We start from the raw sequence: 20,154 nt of genomic DNA, 5'->3' as shown, positions 1-20,154 counted from the left end.
CCGCTAAACTTCCCGGGTGGCCCCGTCCGGTGGCTAGAGAAGCAGCGTGGCTCAGTGGAAAGAGTGCGGGCTTTGGAGTCAGAGGTCATGGGTTCAAATCCCGGCTCCGCCACTTGTCAGCTGGGTGACTTGGGGCAAGTCACTTCACTTCTCTGGGCCTCAGTTCCCTCATCTGTAAAATGGGGATTAAGATTGTGAGCCCCACGTGGGACAACCTGATCACCTTGTATCCCCCCCAGCGCTTAGAACAGTGCTTTGCGCATAGTAAGTGCTTAACAAATACCATTATTATTAGTATTATTATTTGGGAGCGGATGAAGAGGCCGACCTGAGGTCAGGTACGATGGGAAAACCGGATGAGGGAGAGCGGAGCCATCACGAGTATCCTTAACCCCCTTCTCATCTTTCCTGGGACGAGGTGCCCTTCCGTGCCAGCTGCCTGGCCGATTTAGTCCCGTGCCAAGCGTTTCCCTTCATCATCATCATCATCAATCGTATTTATTGAGCGCTTACTCTGTGCAGAGCACTGTACTAAGCTCTTGAGAAGTACAAGTTGACAACATATGGAGACAGTCCCTACCCCACAGTGGGCTCACAGTCTAAAAGGGGGAGACAGAGAACAAAACCAAACATACTAACAAAATAAAATAAATAGAATAAAATAAAATAGAATAAAATAAATTCCCTTCCGTCGAAGGCCTCGGGGATCCGAGCAGCTGCAGCTCCGGAGCGGGAGGATGGAGGAATTGGGGCAGTTGTTGTGGGAAGTCGCAGCTTGGTCATGGGTTCGAATCCCTGCTCCACCACTTGTCAGCTGGGTGACCTTGGGCAAGCCATTTCACTTCTCTGGGCCTCAGTTCCCTCATCTGGAAAATGGGGATGAAGACTGGGAGCTCCACATGGGACAACCTGATTACCTTGTATCTACCCCAGTGCTTAAAACAGTGCTGGGCACATAGTAAGTGCTTAACAAATAACATTATTATTATTAGCATTATTATAATGACTATGAGAGCGCTCTGCCCGCAGTAAGCGCTCAATAAATACCCCCGGGCTAAGACTATACGAAGACCCTTCCCCTCAGACTCCGGGCTGCAACGACCTCCCAAGCCCCGCCCCCTGATTACCACGCCCCCTGATTGGCCCGCCCCTCGACGCCACGCCTTCCTATTGGCTGCTCTTCGATCGTCCCGCCCCTCGACGACCACGCCTTCCGATTGGCGGCCCGTCGATCGGCCCGCCCCTGATTGGCCCGCCCTTCTACGGCCACGCCCTCCGATTGGAGGCGCGTCGATTGGCCCGCCCCTCCACGCCACGCGCTCCGATTGGCCGCTCATCGATCGGCCCGTCCCCTGATTGGGCCGCCCCTCGACGACCACGCCCTCCAATCGGCGGCTCGTCGACCGGCCCGCCGCCTGATTGGCCCGCCCTTCTACGGCCACGCCCTCCGATTGGCGGCTCGTCGACCAACCCGCCGCCTGATTGGCCCGCCCTTCTAGGCCACGCCCTTCGATTGGCCGCTCCTCGATCGGCCTGCCCCCTGATTGGCCCGCCCCTCTACGCCACGCCTTCCTATTGGCCGCTCCTCGATCGGCCCGCCCCTTGATTGGCCCGCCCCCGACGCCACGCCTTCCTCTGGCCGCTCCTCGATCGGCCCACCCCCTGATTGGTCCGCCCTTCGACGACCACGCCCTCCGATTGGCGGCTCCTCGATCGTCCCGCCCCCTGATCGGCACGCCCCTCTACGCCACGCCCTCCGATTGGCCGCTCCTCGATCGTCCCGCCCCTCGACGACCACGCCCTCCGATTGGCGGCTCGTCAATCGTCCCGCCCGCTGATTGGCCCACCGGCCGCCCGGCCCGCTCCCTCCCTTCGGCGCGCGGCCCCCGGAAGTGACGTCGAGAGCCGCTCGCCTGCAGCGCAGGTGACGGAAGGCATGTCCTTGACGGGCGGGGGGCGCCTGTAACGCTCGGGGGGCGCTGCGGGAAGGTAGGGAGCGCGCTCGCGCCTGTGCGCGCGCTTGGGCGGCCAACGGCTCCCCCTGCTGGCCGGGAGCCTTGCGCACCTCCCGGAGCTGCGCATGAGCAGAGCTGAGGGGCGGCGCTGGCCGGCAGGGGGCGCGGGGGCGTGGCCGAGGTAGGGTGAGCAGGGCCCTCCTTTTCCCGCCTTTCCCGAGTCACGTGACGCGCCGCTCCCCCCGTTTCCCGCCTTTCCCGGGTCACGTGACGCGCCGGCACGTTTCCCGCCTTTCCAAGGCCACGTGCCGCCCCTCCCCCTCCCCTTCGACGCCCTCTCCCTTCAGGGCGTCTCCCCCACCGCCCCCCATCGTCATCATCCTCCTCATCACGACGACACTTATTAGGCGCTTACTATGTGCCGAGCACTGTTCTAAGCGCTGAGGTAATAATAATGTTGGTATTCGTTAAGCGCTTATTATCGCCCGAGCATAATAATAGTAATGATGGCAGTTGTGAAGCGCTTACTATGTGCCAAGCACTGTTCCAAGTGCTGAGGTAAATGTTGGAGTTTAAGCGCTTATTATTGCCCGAGCATAATAATAATATAATGATGGCAGTTGTGAAGCGCTTACTATGTGCCAAGCACTGTTCTAAGCGCCAGGGAGGTTACAAGGTGATCATCATCATGATGGTATTTGTGAAGCGCTTACTATGTGCCGAGCACTGTTCTAAGCGCTGAGGTAATAATAATGTTGGTATTTGTTAAGCGCTTATCATTGCCCGAGCATAATAATAGTAATAATGATGGCATTTGTTAAGCGCTTACTATGTGCCAAGCACTGTTCCAAGCGCTGAGGTAATAATGATGTTGGTATTTGTTAAGCGCTTATTATCGCCCGAGCATAATAATAGTAATGATGGCAGTTGTGAAGCGCTTACTATGTGCCAAGCACTGTTCCAAGCGCTGAGGTAATAATGATGTTGGTATTTGTTAAGTGCTTATTATCGCCCGAGCATAATAATAGTAATGATGGCAGTTGTGAAGCGCTTGCTATGTGCCAAGCACGGTTCCAAGCGCTGAGGTAAATGTTGGAGTTTAAGCGCTTATCATTGCCCGAGCATAATAATAATATACTGATGGCAGTTGTTAAGCGCTTACTATGTGCCAGGCACTGTTCTAAGCGCCAGGGAGGTTACAAGGTCATCATCATCATAATTGTAATAGTGTTTGTGAAGCACTTACTGTGTGGCGAGCACTGCTCTAAGCACTGAAGTAATAATAACGTTGGTATTTGTTAAGCGCTTATTGTTGCCCGAGCGTAATAATAATATAATCATGGCAGTTGTGAAGCGCTTACTATGTGCCAAGCGCTGTTCTAAGTGCCGGGGAGGTTACAAGGTCATCATCATCATCATGATGGTATTTGTGAAGCGCTTACTATGTGCCGAGCACTGTTCTAAGCGCTGAGGTAATAATAATGTTGGTATTTGTTAAGCGCTTATCATTGCCCGAGCATAATAATAGTAATAATGATGGCATTTGTTAAGCGCTTACTATGTGCCAAGCACTGTTCCAAGCGCTGAGGTAATAATGATGTTGGTATTTGTTAAGCGCTTATTATCGCCCGAGCATAATAATAGTAATGATGGCAGTTGTGAAGCGCTTACTATGTGCCAAGCACTGTTCCAAGCGCTGAGGTAAATGTTGGAGTTTAAGCACTTATCATTGCCCGAGCATAATAATAATATAATGATGGCAGTTGTTAAGCGCTTACTATGTGCCAAGCACTGTTCTAAGCGCCAGGGAGGTTACAAGGTCATCATCATCATCATGATGGTATTTGTGAAGCGCTTACTATGTGCCGAGCACTGTTCTAAGCGCTGAGGTAATAATAATGTTGGTATTTGTTAAGCGCTTATCATTGCCCGAGCATAATAATAGTAATAATGATGGCATTTGTTAAGCGCTTACTATGTGCCAAGCACTGTTCCAAGCGCTGAGGTAATAATGATGTTGGTATTTGTTAAGCGCTTATTATCGCCCGAGCATAATAATAGTAATGATGGCAGTTGTGAAGCGCTTACTATGTGCCAAGCACTGTTCCAAGCGCTGAGGTAAATGTTGGAGTTTAAGCGCTTATCATTGCCCGAGCATAATAATAATATAATGATGGCAGTTGTGAAGCGCTTACTATGTGCCGAGCACTGTTCTAAGCGCCAGGGAGGTTACAAGGTCATCATCATCATCATGATGGTATTTGTGAAGCGCTTACTATGTGCTGAGCACTGTTCTAAGCGCTGAGGTAATAATAATGTTGCTATTTGTTAAGCGCTTATCATTGCCCGAGCATAATAATAGTAATAATGATGGCATTTGTTAAGCGCTTACTATGTGCCAAGCACTGTTCCAAGCGCTGAGGTAAATGTTGGAGTTTAAGCGCTTATTATTGCCCGAGCATAATAATAATATACTGATGGCAGTTTTGAAGCGCTTACTATGTGCCAAGCACTGTTCTAAGCGCCAGGGAGGTTACAAGGTCATCATCATCATCATGATGGTATTTGTGAAGCGCTTACTATGTGCTGAGCACTGTTCTAAGCGCTGAGGTAATAATAATGTTGGTATTTGTTAAGCGCTTATTATTGCCTGAGCATAGCAATAGTAATGATGGTATTTGTTAAGCGCTTACTATGTGCCAAGCACTGTCCTAAGCACTGGGGTAGACACAAGGTGATCAGGTTGTCCCTCGTAAGGCTCACAGGCTTCATTCCCATTTTACAGATCAGGCCACTGAGGCCCAGAGAAGTGAAGGGGCTTCCCCAAAGTCACGCAGCTGACGATGGTGGTATTTGTTAAGCGCTTACTATGTGCCGAGCACTGTCCTAAGCGCTGGGGTAGATACAAGGTAATCAGGTTGTCCCCCATGGAGCTCCCAGTCTTCATCCCCATTTGACAGATGAGGGAACTGAGGCCCAGAGAAGTGAAGGGGCTTGCCCAAAGTCACACAGCTGACGATGATGGTATTTGTTAAGCGCTATGTGCCGAGCACTGTCCTAAGCGCTGGGGTAGATACAAGGTAATCAGGTTGCCCCTCATAAGGCTCACAGGCCTCATTCCCATTTTACAGATGAGGTAACTGAGGCACAGAGCTGTGAAGTGACTTGCCCAGAGTCACACAGTTGATGATGATGGTATTTGTTAAGCGCTTACTATGTGCCAAGCGCTGTTCTAAGCACTCGGGGGGGCGGGGGGGAACAAGGTGATCAGGTTGTCCCTCGTGGGGCTCCCAGTCTTCATCCCCATTTGACAGATGAGGTCACTGAGGCACAGAGAAGTTAAGTCACTTGCCCAAAGTCACACAGCTGACAGTGATGGTATTTGTTAAGCGCTTACTATGTGCCGAGCATTGTTCGAAGTGCTGGGGTAATAATAATAATAATGTTGTTATAAGTGCTTATTATGTGCTGAGCACTGTTCTAAGCGCTGGGGTAGACACAAGGTGATCAGGTTGTCCCCCATGGGGCTCCCAGTCTTCATCCCCCTTTGACAGATGAGGGAACTGAGGCACAGAGAAGTGAAGTGACTTGCCCAAAGTCACACAGCTGACGATGATGGAATTTGTTAAGCACTTACTATGTGCTGAGTGCTTAATCTGAGCACTGGGGTAGATAAAGGGTGGTCAGGTTGTCACATGTGGGGCCCCCAGTCTTCATCCCCCTTTGACAGATGAGGGAACTGAGGCACAGAGAAGTGAAGTCACTTGCCCAAAGTCACACTGCTGACAGTGATGGTACTTGTTAAGCGCTTACTATGTGCTGAGCACTGTTCCAAGCACTGGGGGGGATATAAGGTCATCAGGTTCATTCATTCAATCGTATTTATTCATTCATTCATGCAATCATATTCATTCATTCAATCGTATTTATTGAGCGCTTACTGTGTGCAGAGCACTGTACTAAGCGCTTGGGAAGTCCAAGTTGGCAGCATATAGAGACAGTCCCTACCCAACAGCGGGCTCACAGTCTAGAAGGGGGAGGTTGTCCCACGGGGGCTCACAATCTTCATCCCCATTTTACAGATGAGGGAACTGAGGCCCAGAGGATAACAATAATAATAATAATAATAATAATAATAATAATAATAATAATAATAATAATGGCATTTATTAAGCACTTACTATGTGCAAAGCACTGTTCTAAGCGCTGGGGAGGTTACAAGGGGATCAGATTGTCCCACGGGGGGCTCACGGTCTTCATCCCCATTTTGCAGATGAGGGAACTGAGGCCCAGAGAATAATAATAATAATGGCATTTATTAAGCGCTTACTATGTGCAAAGCACTGTTCTAAGCACTGGGGAGGTTACAAGGTGATCAGGTTGCCCCATGAGGGAGGCTCACAGTCTTCATCCCCATTTTACAGATGAGGGAACTGAGGCCCAGAGAATAATAATAATAATAATAATGGCATTTATTAAGCGCTTGCTATGTGCAAAGCACCATTCTAAGCACTGGGGAGGTTCGAAGGTGATCAGGTTGTCCCACGGTGGGGGCTCACAGTCTTCATCCCCATTTGACAGCTGAGGGAACCGAGGCCCAGAGGAGTGAAGTGACTTGCCCAGGGTCCCACGGCTGATAAGGGGCAGAGCCGGGATTCGAACCCACGACCTCCGGCTCCGAAGCCCGGGGTCTTTCCGCTAAACCAGGCTGCTTCTCCCTGTCAGATGGCGCAGCGAGCGATGCTGAGGAGGGTCCTGGGCTCCCCGTGGTGCCGGAGGGCCGCCCCGGCGCTCCCCCGGCCCGGGAACACCGCGCCCGCCGCCCGCGCCCTCCTGCTCCGGCCCGGCCCGACTATGAACAGGACGCCCCCGCCGGCCCCCCGCCGCTCAGCCGCTACCATTTACAACACGGCCCCCGCCGTCACCTTCCACATCCAGGACGGGCCCGACTTTCAAAACCGCGTCGTCAACAGCCAGACCCCCGTCGTCGTCGATTTTCACGCCCAGTGAGTATCGGGCCGGTCCCGGTTGGCCTAAGGAATAAGAATAATAATGATGGTATTTATTAAGCGCTTACTATGTGCAAAGCACTGTTCTAAGCGGAAGCAGCGTGGCTCAGTGGAAAGAGCCCGGGCTTTGGACTCAGAGGTCCTGGGTTCAAACCCCGGCTCTGCCAACTGTCAGCTGGGTGACTTTGGGTGAGTCACTTCACTTCTCCGGGCCTCAGTGACCTCATCTGGAAAATGGGGGTTAAGACTGTGAGCTCCCTGTGGGACAAACTGATCACCTTGTAATAATAATAATAATAATAATAATAATAATGATGGCATTTATTAAGTGCTTACTATGTGCAAAGCACTGTTCTAAGCGGAAGCGGCGTGGCTCAGTGGAAAGAGCTCGGGCTTTGGAGTCAGAGGTCCGGGGTTCAAACCCCGGCTCTGCCAACTGTCAGCTGGGTGACTTTGGGTGAGTCACTTCACTTCTCTGGGCCTCAGTGACCTCATCTGGAAAATGGGGGTTAAGACTGTGAGCCCCCCGTGGGACAAACTGATCACCTTGTAATAATAATAATGATGGCATTTGTTAAGCGCTTACTATGTGCAAAGCACTGTTCTAAGTGGAAGCGGCGTGGCTCAGTGGAAAGAGCCTGGGCTTTGGAGTCAGAGGTCAGGGGTTCAAATCCCGGCTCTGCCAACTGTCAGCTGTGTGACTTTGGGTGAGTCACTTCACTTCTCTGGGCCTCAGTTACCTCATCTGGAAAATGGGGATTAAGCCTGTGAGCCCCCAGTGAGACAACCTGATCACCTGGGAACCTCCCCAGTGCTTAGAACAGTGCTTTGCACATAGTAAGTGTTTAATAAATACCATCATTAGTATTATTCTTCTCTGGGCCTCAGTTCTCTCATCTGGAAAATGGGGATTAAGACTGTGAGCCCCCCGTGGGACAAACTGATCACCTTGTAATAATAATAATGATGGCATTTGTTAAGTGCTTACTATGTGCAAAGCACTGTTCTAAGCAGAAGCGGCGTGGCTCAGTGGAAAGAGCCCGGGCTTTGGAGTCAGAGGTCAGGGGTTCAAATCCCGGCTCTGCCAACTGTCAGCTGTGTGACTTTGGGCCAGTCACTTCACTTCTCTGGGCCTCAGTGACCTCATCTGGAAAATGGGGATTAAGACTGTGAGCCCCCCGTGGGACAAACTGATCACCTTGTAATAATAATAATGATGGCATTTATTAAGCACTTACCATGTGCAGAGCACTGTTCTAAGCGGAAGCAGCGTGGCTCAGTGGAAGGAGCCCGGGCTTTGGAGTCAGAGGTCATGGGTTCAAACCCTGGCTCCACCACCTGTCAGCTGTGTGACTTTGGGCAAGTCACTTCACTTCTCTGGGCCTCAGTTCCCTCATCTGGAAAATGAGGATTCATTCATTCAATCGTATTAATTGAGCGCTTACTGTGTGCAGAGCACCGTACTAAGCGCTTGGGAAGTACAAGACATCAAAACAATAATAATAATGTTGGTATTTGTTAAGCACTTGCTATGTGCCGAGCACTGTTCTAAGCACTGGGATAGATACAAGGTGATCAGGTTGTCCCACTTGGGGCTCACAGTCTTGATCCCCATTGTACAGATAAGGTAACTGAGGCCCAGTGAAGTGACTTGCCCAGAGTCACACAGCCGACAAGTGACGGAGCTGGGATTCGAACCCATGACCTCTGACTTCCAAGCCCGGGCTCTTTCCACTGAGCCACGCTGCTTCTCGTGTAAAAAATAAACAGGCTTCTCCCGTAAACAAGTAAACAGACATCAATTTAAATAAATAGAATTATAGATATATGCACGTCATTAACAAAATTAATAGAATTATAAATATGTACATATTCATTCAATCGTCTTTATTGAGCGCTTACTGTGTGCTGAGCACTGTACTAAGCGCTTGGGAAGTCCAAGTTGGCAACATATAGAGACGGTCCCTACCCAACAGCGGGCTCACAGTCTAGAAGGGGGTGACAGAGAACAAAACATATTAACAAAATAAAATAAATAGAATAAATATGTACAAGTAAAATGAGTAATGAATTCATTCATTGTCATATTTATTGAGCGCTTAACTGTGTGCTGAGCACACATTGATCGACTGATTAACTGGCGTCCCCCATTGCGTGGAGTATTCTAGCTGTATAATCGTTTTAAGAAAGGGATCCTGTCGGGTCCAGCGACTTCCACCGCTCTCCGGCTTTCTTCCTTTTGATGCAAACCATCTGTGAGGAATTTGAGATTTAAATAGAAAACTGAAGAGAACTGAAATTTATTTATTTTACTTGTACATATCTATTCTGTTTATTTTATTTTGTTAATATGTTTTGTTCTCCGTCTCCCCCTTCTAGACTGTGAGCCCACCGTTGGGTAGGGACCGTCTCTATATGTTGCCGACTTGGACTTCCCAAGCGCTTAGTACGGTGCTCTGCACACAATAAATACGATTGATTGATTAAAGGAACAAGGGATCCTATCGGGTCCAGTGACTTCCACCGCTCTCTCTCTTTCTTCCTTTGGATACAAACCATCTGTGAGGAGTCTGAGGAATAGTGAGGGAACTGAAGGAACTTTTCATAATGACCCCCGATGGAAATCTTATTGTCACTTACACGCGAGGGAACCGTGGTGCTCGGCGGAAATTTTCCGGAGTATATTGAGTGGCACCGTACTCCTCACTGGTTAATTTTCAATCAGTGCCAACCCTTTGATCCTCTCCAGAGAGTCAAAGGCCACTTTGCTGGAAAGTTGTAGCCGGCTGGGCCGCCCTCCCGATTAAATAGAGTTCCATGCTGCTGAGTTCTTCCATTTCCTCTCCCCTCAAGGTGGTGCGGGCCCTGCAAGATCCTTGGACCGCGGTTAGAAAAGATGGTGGCCAAGCAGGAAGGGAAGGTCCTGATGGCCAAGGTGGACATTGACGACAACACGGATCTTGCCATTGAGTATGAGGTATGGAACGAGACCGCAGCCGAGAGAAAATGATATTATCCACCCTGAAAACCGTTACCCCACCTTATCGTCAGATGGAAAATAGCTGTCACTCCATTTGACCAGAGAAGAAGTACCAGGGTGGATTTAAGGGGTGTTTTTTTTTTTTTTTGACTTTCCACCTCTTCCTGTTTTAGGGACTGTTTGCTGCCCTTTTGTTGTTGCAGACCACGGTCTGGTGTTTCCATCTTCCCTGGATTTTTGGGCTCTTTTACATCTGGCCAGTTACAGGAGTCTCATCCGGGCAGGCTCAGGTGGAGATGCGTTCCTCCATGTTAACTTGGGGTCTCCCTGATCAATTAGAGTGTGCGTTTGGCCTGTCTTCCAGGCTAAAGTCATAGTACGGTGCTTTACACCCAATAAGTGCCCAATAAATACGATTGAAAAAAGTCAGAGTTCCCAGAGGGAAAGCAAGCCCCAACTCTGTTAAGGAACCGGGGTTCATTTCCTAGGAGAAAGACTCCTTTTTATTAATCACTTGAAAACGAGTTGAAACGCTCCTCCCCGCACTCCCAAGTTCATTTTTACTGCCCCAGTGGGTCTACACTGAGCCCCAACAGGACGAACCAAGTGGCTTCCAGGGACCTTTTTAGACTGTGAGCCCACTGTTGGGTAGGGACTGTCTCTACATGTTGCCAATTTGTATTTCCCAAGCGCTTAGTACAGTGCTCTGCCCATAGTAAGCGCTCAATAAATACGATTGATGATGACCTAGGATTCGCCGCTCAGTGTAGACCTGGCCCAGGTGGCTTCTGTAGGGGGGGCGTCTCTTTTTTTTAAACTAACTGGGAGAGTTCAGGTCACTTCTGTGATGAGTTTCCTTCCTAAAATAAATGAGGAAGGTAATAATAATAATAATAATGGCATTTGTTAAGCGCTTACTACGTGCAAAGCACTGTTCTAAGCGCTGGGAAGGGACCTGCCCTGCCTTTAGGTGCCAAAGACTGGATTTACTGGGCTGAGGCAGGTACGGCTCTTACTCTGGTGCCCTTCCCTTCGGGCACTCGAGTGGGAGAAGCGTCCCTTCGGCATCGTCTGGCCGTTCTCCTGAACTCAGTGGTTGCCCAGTGCGGGCAGGACAAGCGACAGAGCGGCAAACAGGCGGGCCCCCAGAAGCAGCGTCCTGTTTCCCGTGCCCGCCTGAGTGTATTCCGCTTGGCATCTTTTGGCCGCTCCCTTCCCCGCCCCGGCGGTGGAGCGACTCCAGCTAGGCGGGCGGCCGTCTGATTTCGCCCCTCCCGTGGCCGGATTTCTCCCGAGGCAATCGGGACCCGCGGCTGGGGTCATTCCCCCTTTTAGACTGTGAGCCCACTGTTGGGTAGGGACTGTCTCTATATGTTGCCAACTTGTACTTCCCAAGTGCTTAGTCCAGCGCTCTGCACACAGTAAGCGCTCAATAAATACGATTGATGATGATTCGTTCATTCAGTCGTATTTATTGAGCGCTTACTGTGTGCAGAGCGCTGGACTAAGCGCTTGGGAAGTACAAGTTAGCAACAGTGAGAGCCCTACTGAGAGGCCTTCCCAGACTGAACCCCCTCCTTCCTCTCCCCCTCCCCATCCCCTTCCCCTCCCCACAGCGCCTGTATATATGTATATATGTTTGTACGGATTTATTACTCTATTTATTTTATTTGTACGTATTTATTCTATTTATTTTATTTTGTTCATATGTTTTGTTTTGTTGTCTGTCCCCCCCCCTTCTAGACTGTGAGCCCGCTGTGGGTTAGGGACCGTCTCTATATGTTGCCAACTTGTACTTCACAAGCGCTTAGTACGGTGCTCTGCACACGGTAAGCGCTCAATAAATACGATTGAATGAATGAATGAGTGTATATATGTGTGTACGTATTTATTACTCTATTTTATTTGTACATTTTTATTCTATTTATTTTATTTTGTTAATATGTTTTGTCTTGTCTGTCTCCCGCTTCTAGACTGTGAGCCCACTGTTGGGTAGGGACCATCTCTCTATGTTGCCAACTTGGACTTTCCAAATGCTTAGTACAGTGCTCTGCACACAATAAGTGCTCAATAAATACGATTGAATGAATGAATGAATGTATATATGTTTGTATGTATTTATTACTCTATTTTATTTGTACGTATTTATTCTAATTACTTTATTTTGTTAATATGTTTTGTTCTCTGTCTCCCCCTTCTAGACTGTGAGCCCACTGTGGGGTAGGGACCGTCTCTATATGTTGCCAACTTGTACTTCCCAAGTGCTTAGTACAGTGCTCTGCACACAGTAAGCGCTCAATAATACGATTGAATGAATGAATATTTATTCTATTTATTTTATTTTGTTAATATGTTTTGTTTTGTTGTCTGTCTCCCCCTTCTAGCCCGTGAGCCCGCTGTTGGGTAGGGACCGTCTCTATATGTTGCCAACTTGGACTTCCCAAGCGCTTAGTACAGTGCTCTGCACACAGTAAGCGCTCAATAAATCCGATGGAATGAATGAATGACTTCCCAAGCGCTTAGTCCAGTGCTCTGCACACAGTAAGCGCTCAATAAATACGATTGAATGAATGAATGAATTGAGGTTCCCCTGGTGTCTGGGTCAGCAACTACACCTTCCGGCCGCTAGAGGGGGCTAGAGACGCATGCAAGCCAGGCCACCCCCCCCATTCATTCATTCATTCAATCGTATTTATTGAGCACTTACTGTGTGCAGAGCACTGGACTAAGCGCTTGGGAAGTCCAAGTTGCCAACATATAGAGACGGTCCCTACCCAACAGCGGGCTCACACCCCACCCCCTCCCCCAGTGGGGCCCAAACTAGTCAAAATCCCTCTTTTTCCTTTTTTGTCATGGTATTTGGTAAGCGCTTACTGTGCGTCAGGGCTCAGAACGAGTTCATCAGGTTGGACCCAGTCCGCGCCCCACGTGGGACTTGAATTTCCAGGTATATCCACAGGTAGGGACCGCGGAGACCGGACGGTTGGACCGGATTTCCATTTCCAAGTATATCATCAGGTAGGGACCGTGGAGAATGGACGGTTGGTCTGGATTTCCATTTCCAAGTATATCCGCAGGTAGGGACCGCAGAGACTGGACAGTTGGACCGGATTTCCATTTCCAAGTATGTCCGCAGGTAGGGACCGCGGAGACCGGACGGTTGGACCGGATTTCCATTTCCAAGTATGTCCACTGGTAGGGACTGCGGAGACCGGACAGTTGGACTGGATTTCCATTTCCAAGTATGTCCACTGGTAGGGACTGCGGAGACCGGACAGTTGGACCGGGTTTCCATTTCCAAGTATATCCGCAGGTAGGGACCGCGGAGACCGGATGGTTGGGCCAGATTTCCATTTCCAAGTAAATCCACCAGGTAGGGACCGCGGAGACTGGACGGTTGGACCGGATTTCCATTTCCAAGTATATCTGCAGGTAGGGACCGCGGAGACCGGACGGTTAGACCGGATTCCCATTTCCAAGTATATCGTCAGGTAGGGACCGCGGAGACCGGACAATTGGACCCAATTTCCAGCAGGCCTCCGAGGAGGGTTGGCCCGTGGAAAGAGGCTGGGAGAACTTAGGTCGTAGGCTGGGGGGCCGATGGCCCTCGGTGGCCGCCATCTGTGCTCTTATAATAATAATAACGTTGCTATTTGTTAATAATAATAATAATAATGATGGTATTTGTTAGACTGTGAGCCCGCTGTTGGGTAGGGACCGTCTCTATATGTTGCCAACTTGTACTTCCCAAGCACTTAGTAATAATAATAATAATAATGGCATTTATTAAATGCTTACTATGTGCAAAGCACTGTTCTAAGCGCTGGATAGTACAGTGCTCTGCACACAGTAAGCGCTCAATAAATACAATTGATTGAATGAATGAATGAATGAATGTTAAGCGCTTACTACGTTCAAAGCACTGTTCTAAGCTCTGGATAGTCCAGGGCTCTGCACACAGTAAGCGCTCAATAAATACGATTGAATGAATGCACTTACTATGTGCAAAGCACTGTTCTAAGTGCTGGATAGTACAGTGCTCTGCACACAGTAAGCGCTCAATAAATATGATTGAATGAATGAATGTTAAGTGTATATTATGTGCAAAGCACTGTTCTAAGCACTGGATAGTACAGTGCTCTGCACACAGTGAGCGCTCAATAAATGCGATTGAATGAATGAATTAATGTTAAGCGCTTACTATGTGCAAAGCACTGTCCAAGCGCTATGTGCCAAGCACTCTTCTAAGCTCTGGGGAGGATACAGTGATCAGGTTGTCCATTCATTCATTCATTCAATTGTATTTGTTGAGCGCTTACTGTGTGCAGAGCACTGTACTAAGCGCTTGGGAAGTCCAAGTTGGCAACATCTAGAGACGGTCCCTACCCAACAGCAGGCTCACAGTCTAGAAGGGGGAGACAGACAACAAAACAAAACATATTAACAAACTAAAATAAATAGAATAAATATGCACTAATAAAATAAATCCGTACAAACATATATAGATATATACAGGTGCTGTGGGGAGGGGAAGGAGGTAGGGCTGGGGGGGGGGGGGTTCATTCATTCAATCATATTTATTGAGCGCTTACTGTGTTGTCCCACGTGGGGCTCACAGTCCTAATCCCCGTTTTCCAGATGAGGTGACTGAGGCCCAGAGAAGTGAAGTGACTTGCCCAAGGTCACCCAGCAGACAAGAGGCGGCGCTGGAATTAGAACCCATGACCTCTGGCTCCCAAGCCCGGGCTCTTTCCACCCTCTTGAAATGAGGGTGGTATTTTCTGGTCTCTCTCAGTAGTTAGAGGGCTTTGTTTCCTCTCTTTTGTCTTCTCCTCTGCCCAGCTAGCTCCATTCTTTGGTTTCAATGCTTTGCAGAGAGTGTCTCCTCATGACAATGGCTTGACAGTGGCTGAAAAAAGAGTGGGTGAGGGAAGCACCTTTTAAAGAAGTATTCTCATTCATTCATTCAGTCGTCTTTTTTGAGTGCTTACTGTGTGCAGAGCACTGTACTAAGCACTTGGGAAGTCCAAGTTGGCAACATCTAGAGCCGGTCCCTACCCCACAGTGGGCTCACGGTCTAGAAGGGGGAGACAGAGAACAAAACAAAACGTATTAACAGAATAAAATAAATAGAATAAATATGTACAAATAAAATAGAGTAATAAATACTTACAAACATATGTACATATATACAGGTGCTGTGGGGAGGAGAAGGAGGTAAGGCGGGGGGGATGGAGAGGAGGAAGGAGGGGGCTCAGTGTGGGAAGGCCTCCTGGAGGAGGTGAGCTCTCAGTAGGGCCTTGAAGGGAGGAAGAGAGCCAGCTTGGCGGATGGGCAGAGGGATTGGGGGCATTCCAGGCCCGGGGGAGGACGTGGGCCGGGGGTCGATGGCGGGACGGGCGAGACCGAGGCCTAACGGTGAGGAGATTAGCGGCGGAGGAGTGGAGGGTGTGGGCTGGGCTAGAGAAGGGAGGTGAGGGAGGAGGGGGCCAGGGGATGGACAGCCTGGAAGTCCAGGGTGAGGAGTTTCTGCCTGATGCGCAGATTGATTGGTAGCCACTGGAGATTTTTGAGGAGGGGAGTAACATGCCCACAGCGTTTCTGGACAAAGACAATCCGGGCAGCAGCGTGAAGTATGAATTGAAGTGAGGAGAGACACGAGGATGGGAGATCAGAGAGAAGGCTGGTGCAGTAATCCAGTCGGGATAGGATGAGAGATTGAACCATCAGGGTAGCGGTTTGGATGGAGAGGAAAGGGAGGATCTTGGCAATGTCGCGGAGGTGAGGCCGGCAGGTTCTGGTGACGGCTTGGATGTGAGGGGTGAACGGGAGAGCGGAGTCGAGGATGACACCAAGGTTGCGGGCTTGTGAGACGGGAAGGATGGTAGTGCCGTCAACAGAGATGGGACAGTCAGGGAGAGGGCAGGCTTTGGGAGGGAAGACAAGGAGTCTGATGACTTGATACCCCTCCACATGTTTTGTTTTGTTGTCTGTCTCCCCCTTCTTGACTGTGAGCCCGTTGTTGGGTAGGGACCGTCTCTATATGTTGCCAACTTGGACTTCCCAAGCGCTTAGTCCGGTGCTCTGCACACGGTAAGCGCTCAATAAAGACGATTGAATGAATGAATGACTAGCATTCAACAGAATACAACCCCAAGGGCCAAGGACCGGCTGTCCAGGTGTACCTCCGGCAGCTGGCTTGTCAAGGCCACAGATATTAGTCTGGCCAATTTGGAGCCAAAGTTACCAGCCCCCTGCCTTCCAGCCAAAAAGCATCCCCTCTCCCCCCGACAATTCCTGTTCTCAAAACATCATGCCGTCTCCGTCCCACACGGCCACTCCCACACTTGAGTTTTGGAAGGCGGAAGGAAAGTCGGGTGACCTTTTGATTCCGCCTCAATGTGCCAGTTTCCCCTGCTGCCTCAGGGGAAGGCCGGACCGTAGGCCTCTGACCAGGATGAAGTGGCCCATCGGGGCCCGGCCTCTTCCTGCCCACAAGGAACATTCTAGAAACGTGTCCGTTGGCGAGCATCAGGGCCCGGCAGCTGCCATCCTGAAGTTTGGGCTCCCGTCCTTGCAGCTGTTGGGAGGGTGGCAGTCCGTGGGTGTGCGAAATCCCTCCTTTCATTCATTCATTCATCCATTCACTCATTCAGTTGTATTTACGAGCGCTTACCGTGTGCAGAGCACTATACTAAGCGCTTGGGAAGTACAAGTCTTTCATTCATTCAATCGTATTTATGAGCACTTACTGTGTGCAGAGCACTGGACTAAGCGCTTGGGAAGTACAAGTCTTTCATTCATTCAATCGTATTTATGAGCGCTTACTGTGTGCAGAGCACTGGACTAAGCGCTTGGGAAGTGCAAGTCATTCATTCATTCAATCGTATTTATGAGCGCTTACTGTGTGCAGAACACTGGACTAAGCACTTGGGAAGTACAAGTCATTCATTCATTCAATCAATCGTATTGAACGTTTACTTTGTTCAGAGCACTGTACTAAGTGCTTGGGAAGTACAAGTCATTCATTCATTCAATCGTATTTATGAGCGCTTACCGTGTGCAGAGCACTGGACTAAGCGCTTGGGAAGTGCAAGTCATTCATTCATTCAGTCGTATTTATGAGCGCTTACTGTGTGCAGAGCACTGGACTAAGCACTTGGGAAGTACAAGTCATTCATTCATTCAATCGTATTGAGCGTTTACTTTGTTCAGAGCACTGTACTAAGTGCTTGGGAAGTACAAGTCATTCATTCATTCAATCGTATTTATGAGCGCTTACCGTGTGCAGAGCACTGTAGTAAGTGCTTGGGAAGTACGAGTCATTCATTCATTCATTCACTCAATCGTATTTATGAGCACTTACTGTGTGCAGAGCACTGGACTAAGTGCTTGGGAAGGACAAGTCATTCATCCTGTACTGTGCACACAGTAAGTACTCAATTAATACGATTGATTCATTCATTCAGTCAGTCGCATTTATTGAGCGCTTACTGTGTGCAGAGCACCGGACTAAGCATTTGGGAAGTACAAGTCATTCGTCCTGTACTCTGCACACAGTAAGCACTCAATAAATACGATTGATTCATTCATTCATTCATTCAGTCGCATTTATTGAGCGCTTACTGTGTGCAGAGCACCGGACTAAGCGCTTGGGAAGTACAAGTCGGCAACATATAGAGGCCTACCCAACAGCGGGCTCACAGTCTAAAAGGGGGAGACAGACGACAAAGTGAAACATGGGGACAGGTGTCAAGTCGTCAGAATAGAAGTAAAGCTAGATGCACATCACTGACAAAATAAATAGAATAGTAAATCTGTACAGAGAAGTGAAGTGACTTGCCCAAAGTCAGAAGACAATTGGCAGGGCCGGGATTTGAACCCATGACCACTGACTCCAAAGCCCGGGCTCTTTCCTCTGAGCCACACTGCTTCATCATTATTATTATTATCATTAAATGCCATGTTATTATGATTGGGATTAATAATAATAATGATGATGGCGTTTGTTAAGCGCTTACTACGTGCAAAGCACTGTTCTAAGATCATTCATTCAATCATCTTTATTGAGCGCTTACTGTGTGCAGAGCACTGGACTAAGCGCTTGGGAAGTCCAAGTTGGCAACATCTAGAGACGGTCCCTACCCAACAGCGGGCTCACAGTCTAGAAGGGGGAGACAGACAACAAAATCAAACATCTCAACAAAATAAAATAAATAGTCAATACGTTAGAAGAGCGCTGGCCAATAGGGCCCTAATTCGTGGTGGGGGTCAGTCGGCCCCGAGCCCGGGAGGCCTCCCGCTCTTGGATCCCAACCACCGGCCTGGTGAATTAAGAGTCGGGGGGTTTTCTTTTTCGTGGAGATGGTTGGATGGCCGCTGCTTCAGCGGGCGCGATTTCTCCAGCCGGGAAGGCTGGAATTCCGCGATGGCGTTACCCGGCGCGTCCCTTCTGGGAAAAGAGCCCTCGCCCTGCGGCAGCGCCAAAGGGAGCCTGCGAAACAACGGATGGGGTGGTCCCCGGCCCCCTCCCGCCGCCCTCCTCCTCCGGAGCGGCGGGATCACCCTGTCCCCCTCGCTTCCCGCCCCAGGTTTCCGCCGTGCCGACCGTGCTGGCCATCAAGAACGGAGACGTGGTGGACAAGTTCGTGGGGATAAAGGACGACGACCAGCTGGAGGCGTTCCTTAAGAAGCTCATCGGCTGCTGAGCCCGCGGGGCCGCCAGTAGAACTTGCTAGCCGTCTCTTCGGACCTAACCTCCCTCGCCCCGCCCAAACCACTGTCTTCCTAGCCCTCCTGGCCACCCCGTGGGCTTCCCCGGGGGGAGGCAAGAGAAGGCCCCCCGTCTCCCGGCGCGGGAGATGAAAGCGAATGTGCTTCCTAAGATGGGACTACAGGAGACTGGCAGAAAGGGGGAAAATGCCGCTACTGCCGTCTTGGGGAATGGGCGGCCGGGGACTTCTCTCTGAAGTGGCCGGAGAGATCTCTCCCTCGTGGCTTGGCTTACTAGCAGGGTCGTCCTATTTTTGCTGTGAAACCTTTTCCCCTCCTCTCTCCTCCCCCCGGCTCCTATTCAAACCAGACAGGTGTGGCAGCAGAAACTGGGTGGGTGAGGTGAGGACGAGTCTCTCTTTCTCTCTCCTCTCCCCCCCAAGCCCTTTTCCCCGTAAGATCCCAAGCCTTGAACGTACCCGGTGACCAGATGCAGCCAGTCCGTCCCTTTTGTCAGCAGGAGGTCAAGTCCAATAAAACTCTGGGTTTTGCATCGTCAAATAACTCGGGGCCTCCTCGGCGAGCCGGTCCTGCGGGGGTTTGTTCCTTCTCCGCCGGGTTCCCCCTTTCTACGTCGGGTTGGGCGGAGGAAGGGGGTCCTTCCTTGGCGCGGGGTGGTTGCGGGGGGCGGATCCGCCTTCTAACCATCGCCCGTAATCGATCGGGCCGCCTTGTAGGCCGCAGTTGGACTCCTTGGCGTCCCGCTGGCTCTCCGCCCCCCGCGAGGCCCATACATCTCTCTGCCGCCGGATCACCGCTACTGTGGGCCCGAAAATAGTAGCCAGGAACCGACTCGTGTACTCTCCCCGGGAGCTCTGCACAGTGTTCTGCACACAGTAAGTGCTTCAACACCACTGACTGGGGCACTCCCCAAGCCCGGACGGGGGGGGGATCTCTGCCTCCTCGTTCCGGGATCCCGAGTCGCGTGGTGGACAGCCCCAAAGAGGCAGGTTTTGGGGTTTTTTTCCCCCCTGACTGCCACGGAGGACCAGAAGTTTTAATTTCATTTACCACCCTCTGCGGATCCTCGGTCATCTCGGCCGTTGACGTGACTGGATTCTGCCGCCGGACGATCGGGTGCCCGTCTGTGGCCGTGGATGCCCTGCCGGGACGCTTGCGTTTCTGAGCAACGCTTGCTCAGGGAGCAGCCTTTAGGACCCCATTCGTTCATTCAGTCGTATTTATTGAGCGCTTACTGTGGGCAGAGCCCTGTACTAAGCGCTTGGGAAGTCCAAGTTGGCACCATAGAGAGACGGTCCCTACCCAACAGCGGGCTCACAGGCTAGAAGAGGGAGACGGACAACACTGGACACGTAGTAAGCCCTTAAATACCACAATTATTATTATTATTGCTGAAGGGAAGGCAGAGAGAGGGAGATGAGTATGAAGGTGAAGGAAAGCAAATAAGTGAGGGGGGCTCAGTCATGCTTCTGGGAGG

The 20,154-nt window shown here is 50.3% G+C and overlaps 1 protein-coding gene across 1 annotated transcript; it reads left to right on the top strand.

Annotated features, from left to right (window-relative positions):
- The first annotated feature begins 1,769 nt into the window (after nt 1-1,769).
- TXN2 (thioredoxin 2) lies at nt 1,770-19,220 on the top strand. Its single transcript, XM_038756389.1, has 4 exons — nt 1,770-1,924; nt 6,681-6,961; nt 9,818-9,941; nt 18,536-19,220. Exons 2-4 carry the CDS (start codon nt 6,681-6,683, stop codon nt 18,650-18,652), a joined length of 522 nt encoding a protein of 173 aa, XP_038612317.1. The 5' UTR covers nt 1,770-1,924; the 3' UTR covers nt 18,653-19,220.
- The last annotated feature ends 934 nt before the right edge of the window (nt 19,221-20,154 follow it).

Source organism: Tachyglossus aculeatus, chromosome 14 (genome assembly GCF_015852505.1).
Source record: "Tachyglossus aculeatus isolate mTacAcu1 chromosome 14, mTacAcu1.pri, whole genome shotgun sequence".
In the NCBI taxonomy this organism is placed as follows: Eukaryota; Metazoa; Chordata; class Mammalia; order Monotremata; family Tachyglossidae; genus Tachyglossus; species Tachyglossus aculeatus.
Note: the sequence above shows the minus strand (reverse complement) of the source record. Positions and strands in the feature narration are given on the sequence as shown.

Coding starts and splice junctions, on each gene's coding strand:
- TXN2 (XM_038756389.1), top strand. CDS start 6,681: ATGGCGCAGCGAGCGATGCTGAGGAGGGTCCTGGGCTCCCCGTGGTGC. Junction 6,962..9,817: donor GTCGTCGATTTTCACGCCCA/GTGAGTATCGGG, acceptor TCTCCCCTCAAG/GTGGTGCGGGCCCTGCAAGA. Junction 9,942..18,535: donor ATCTTGCCATTGAGTATGAG/GTATGGAACGAG, acceptor TTCCCGCCCCAG/GTTTCCGCCGTGCCGACCGT.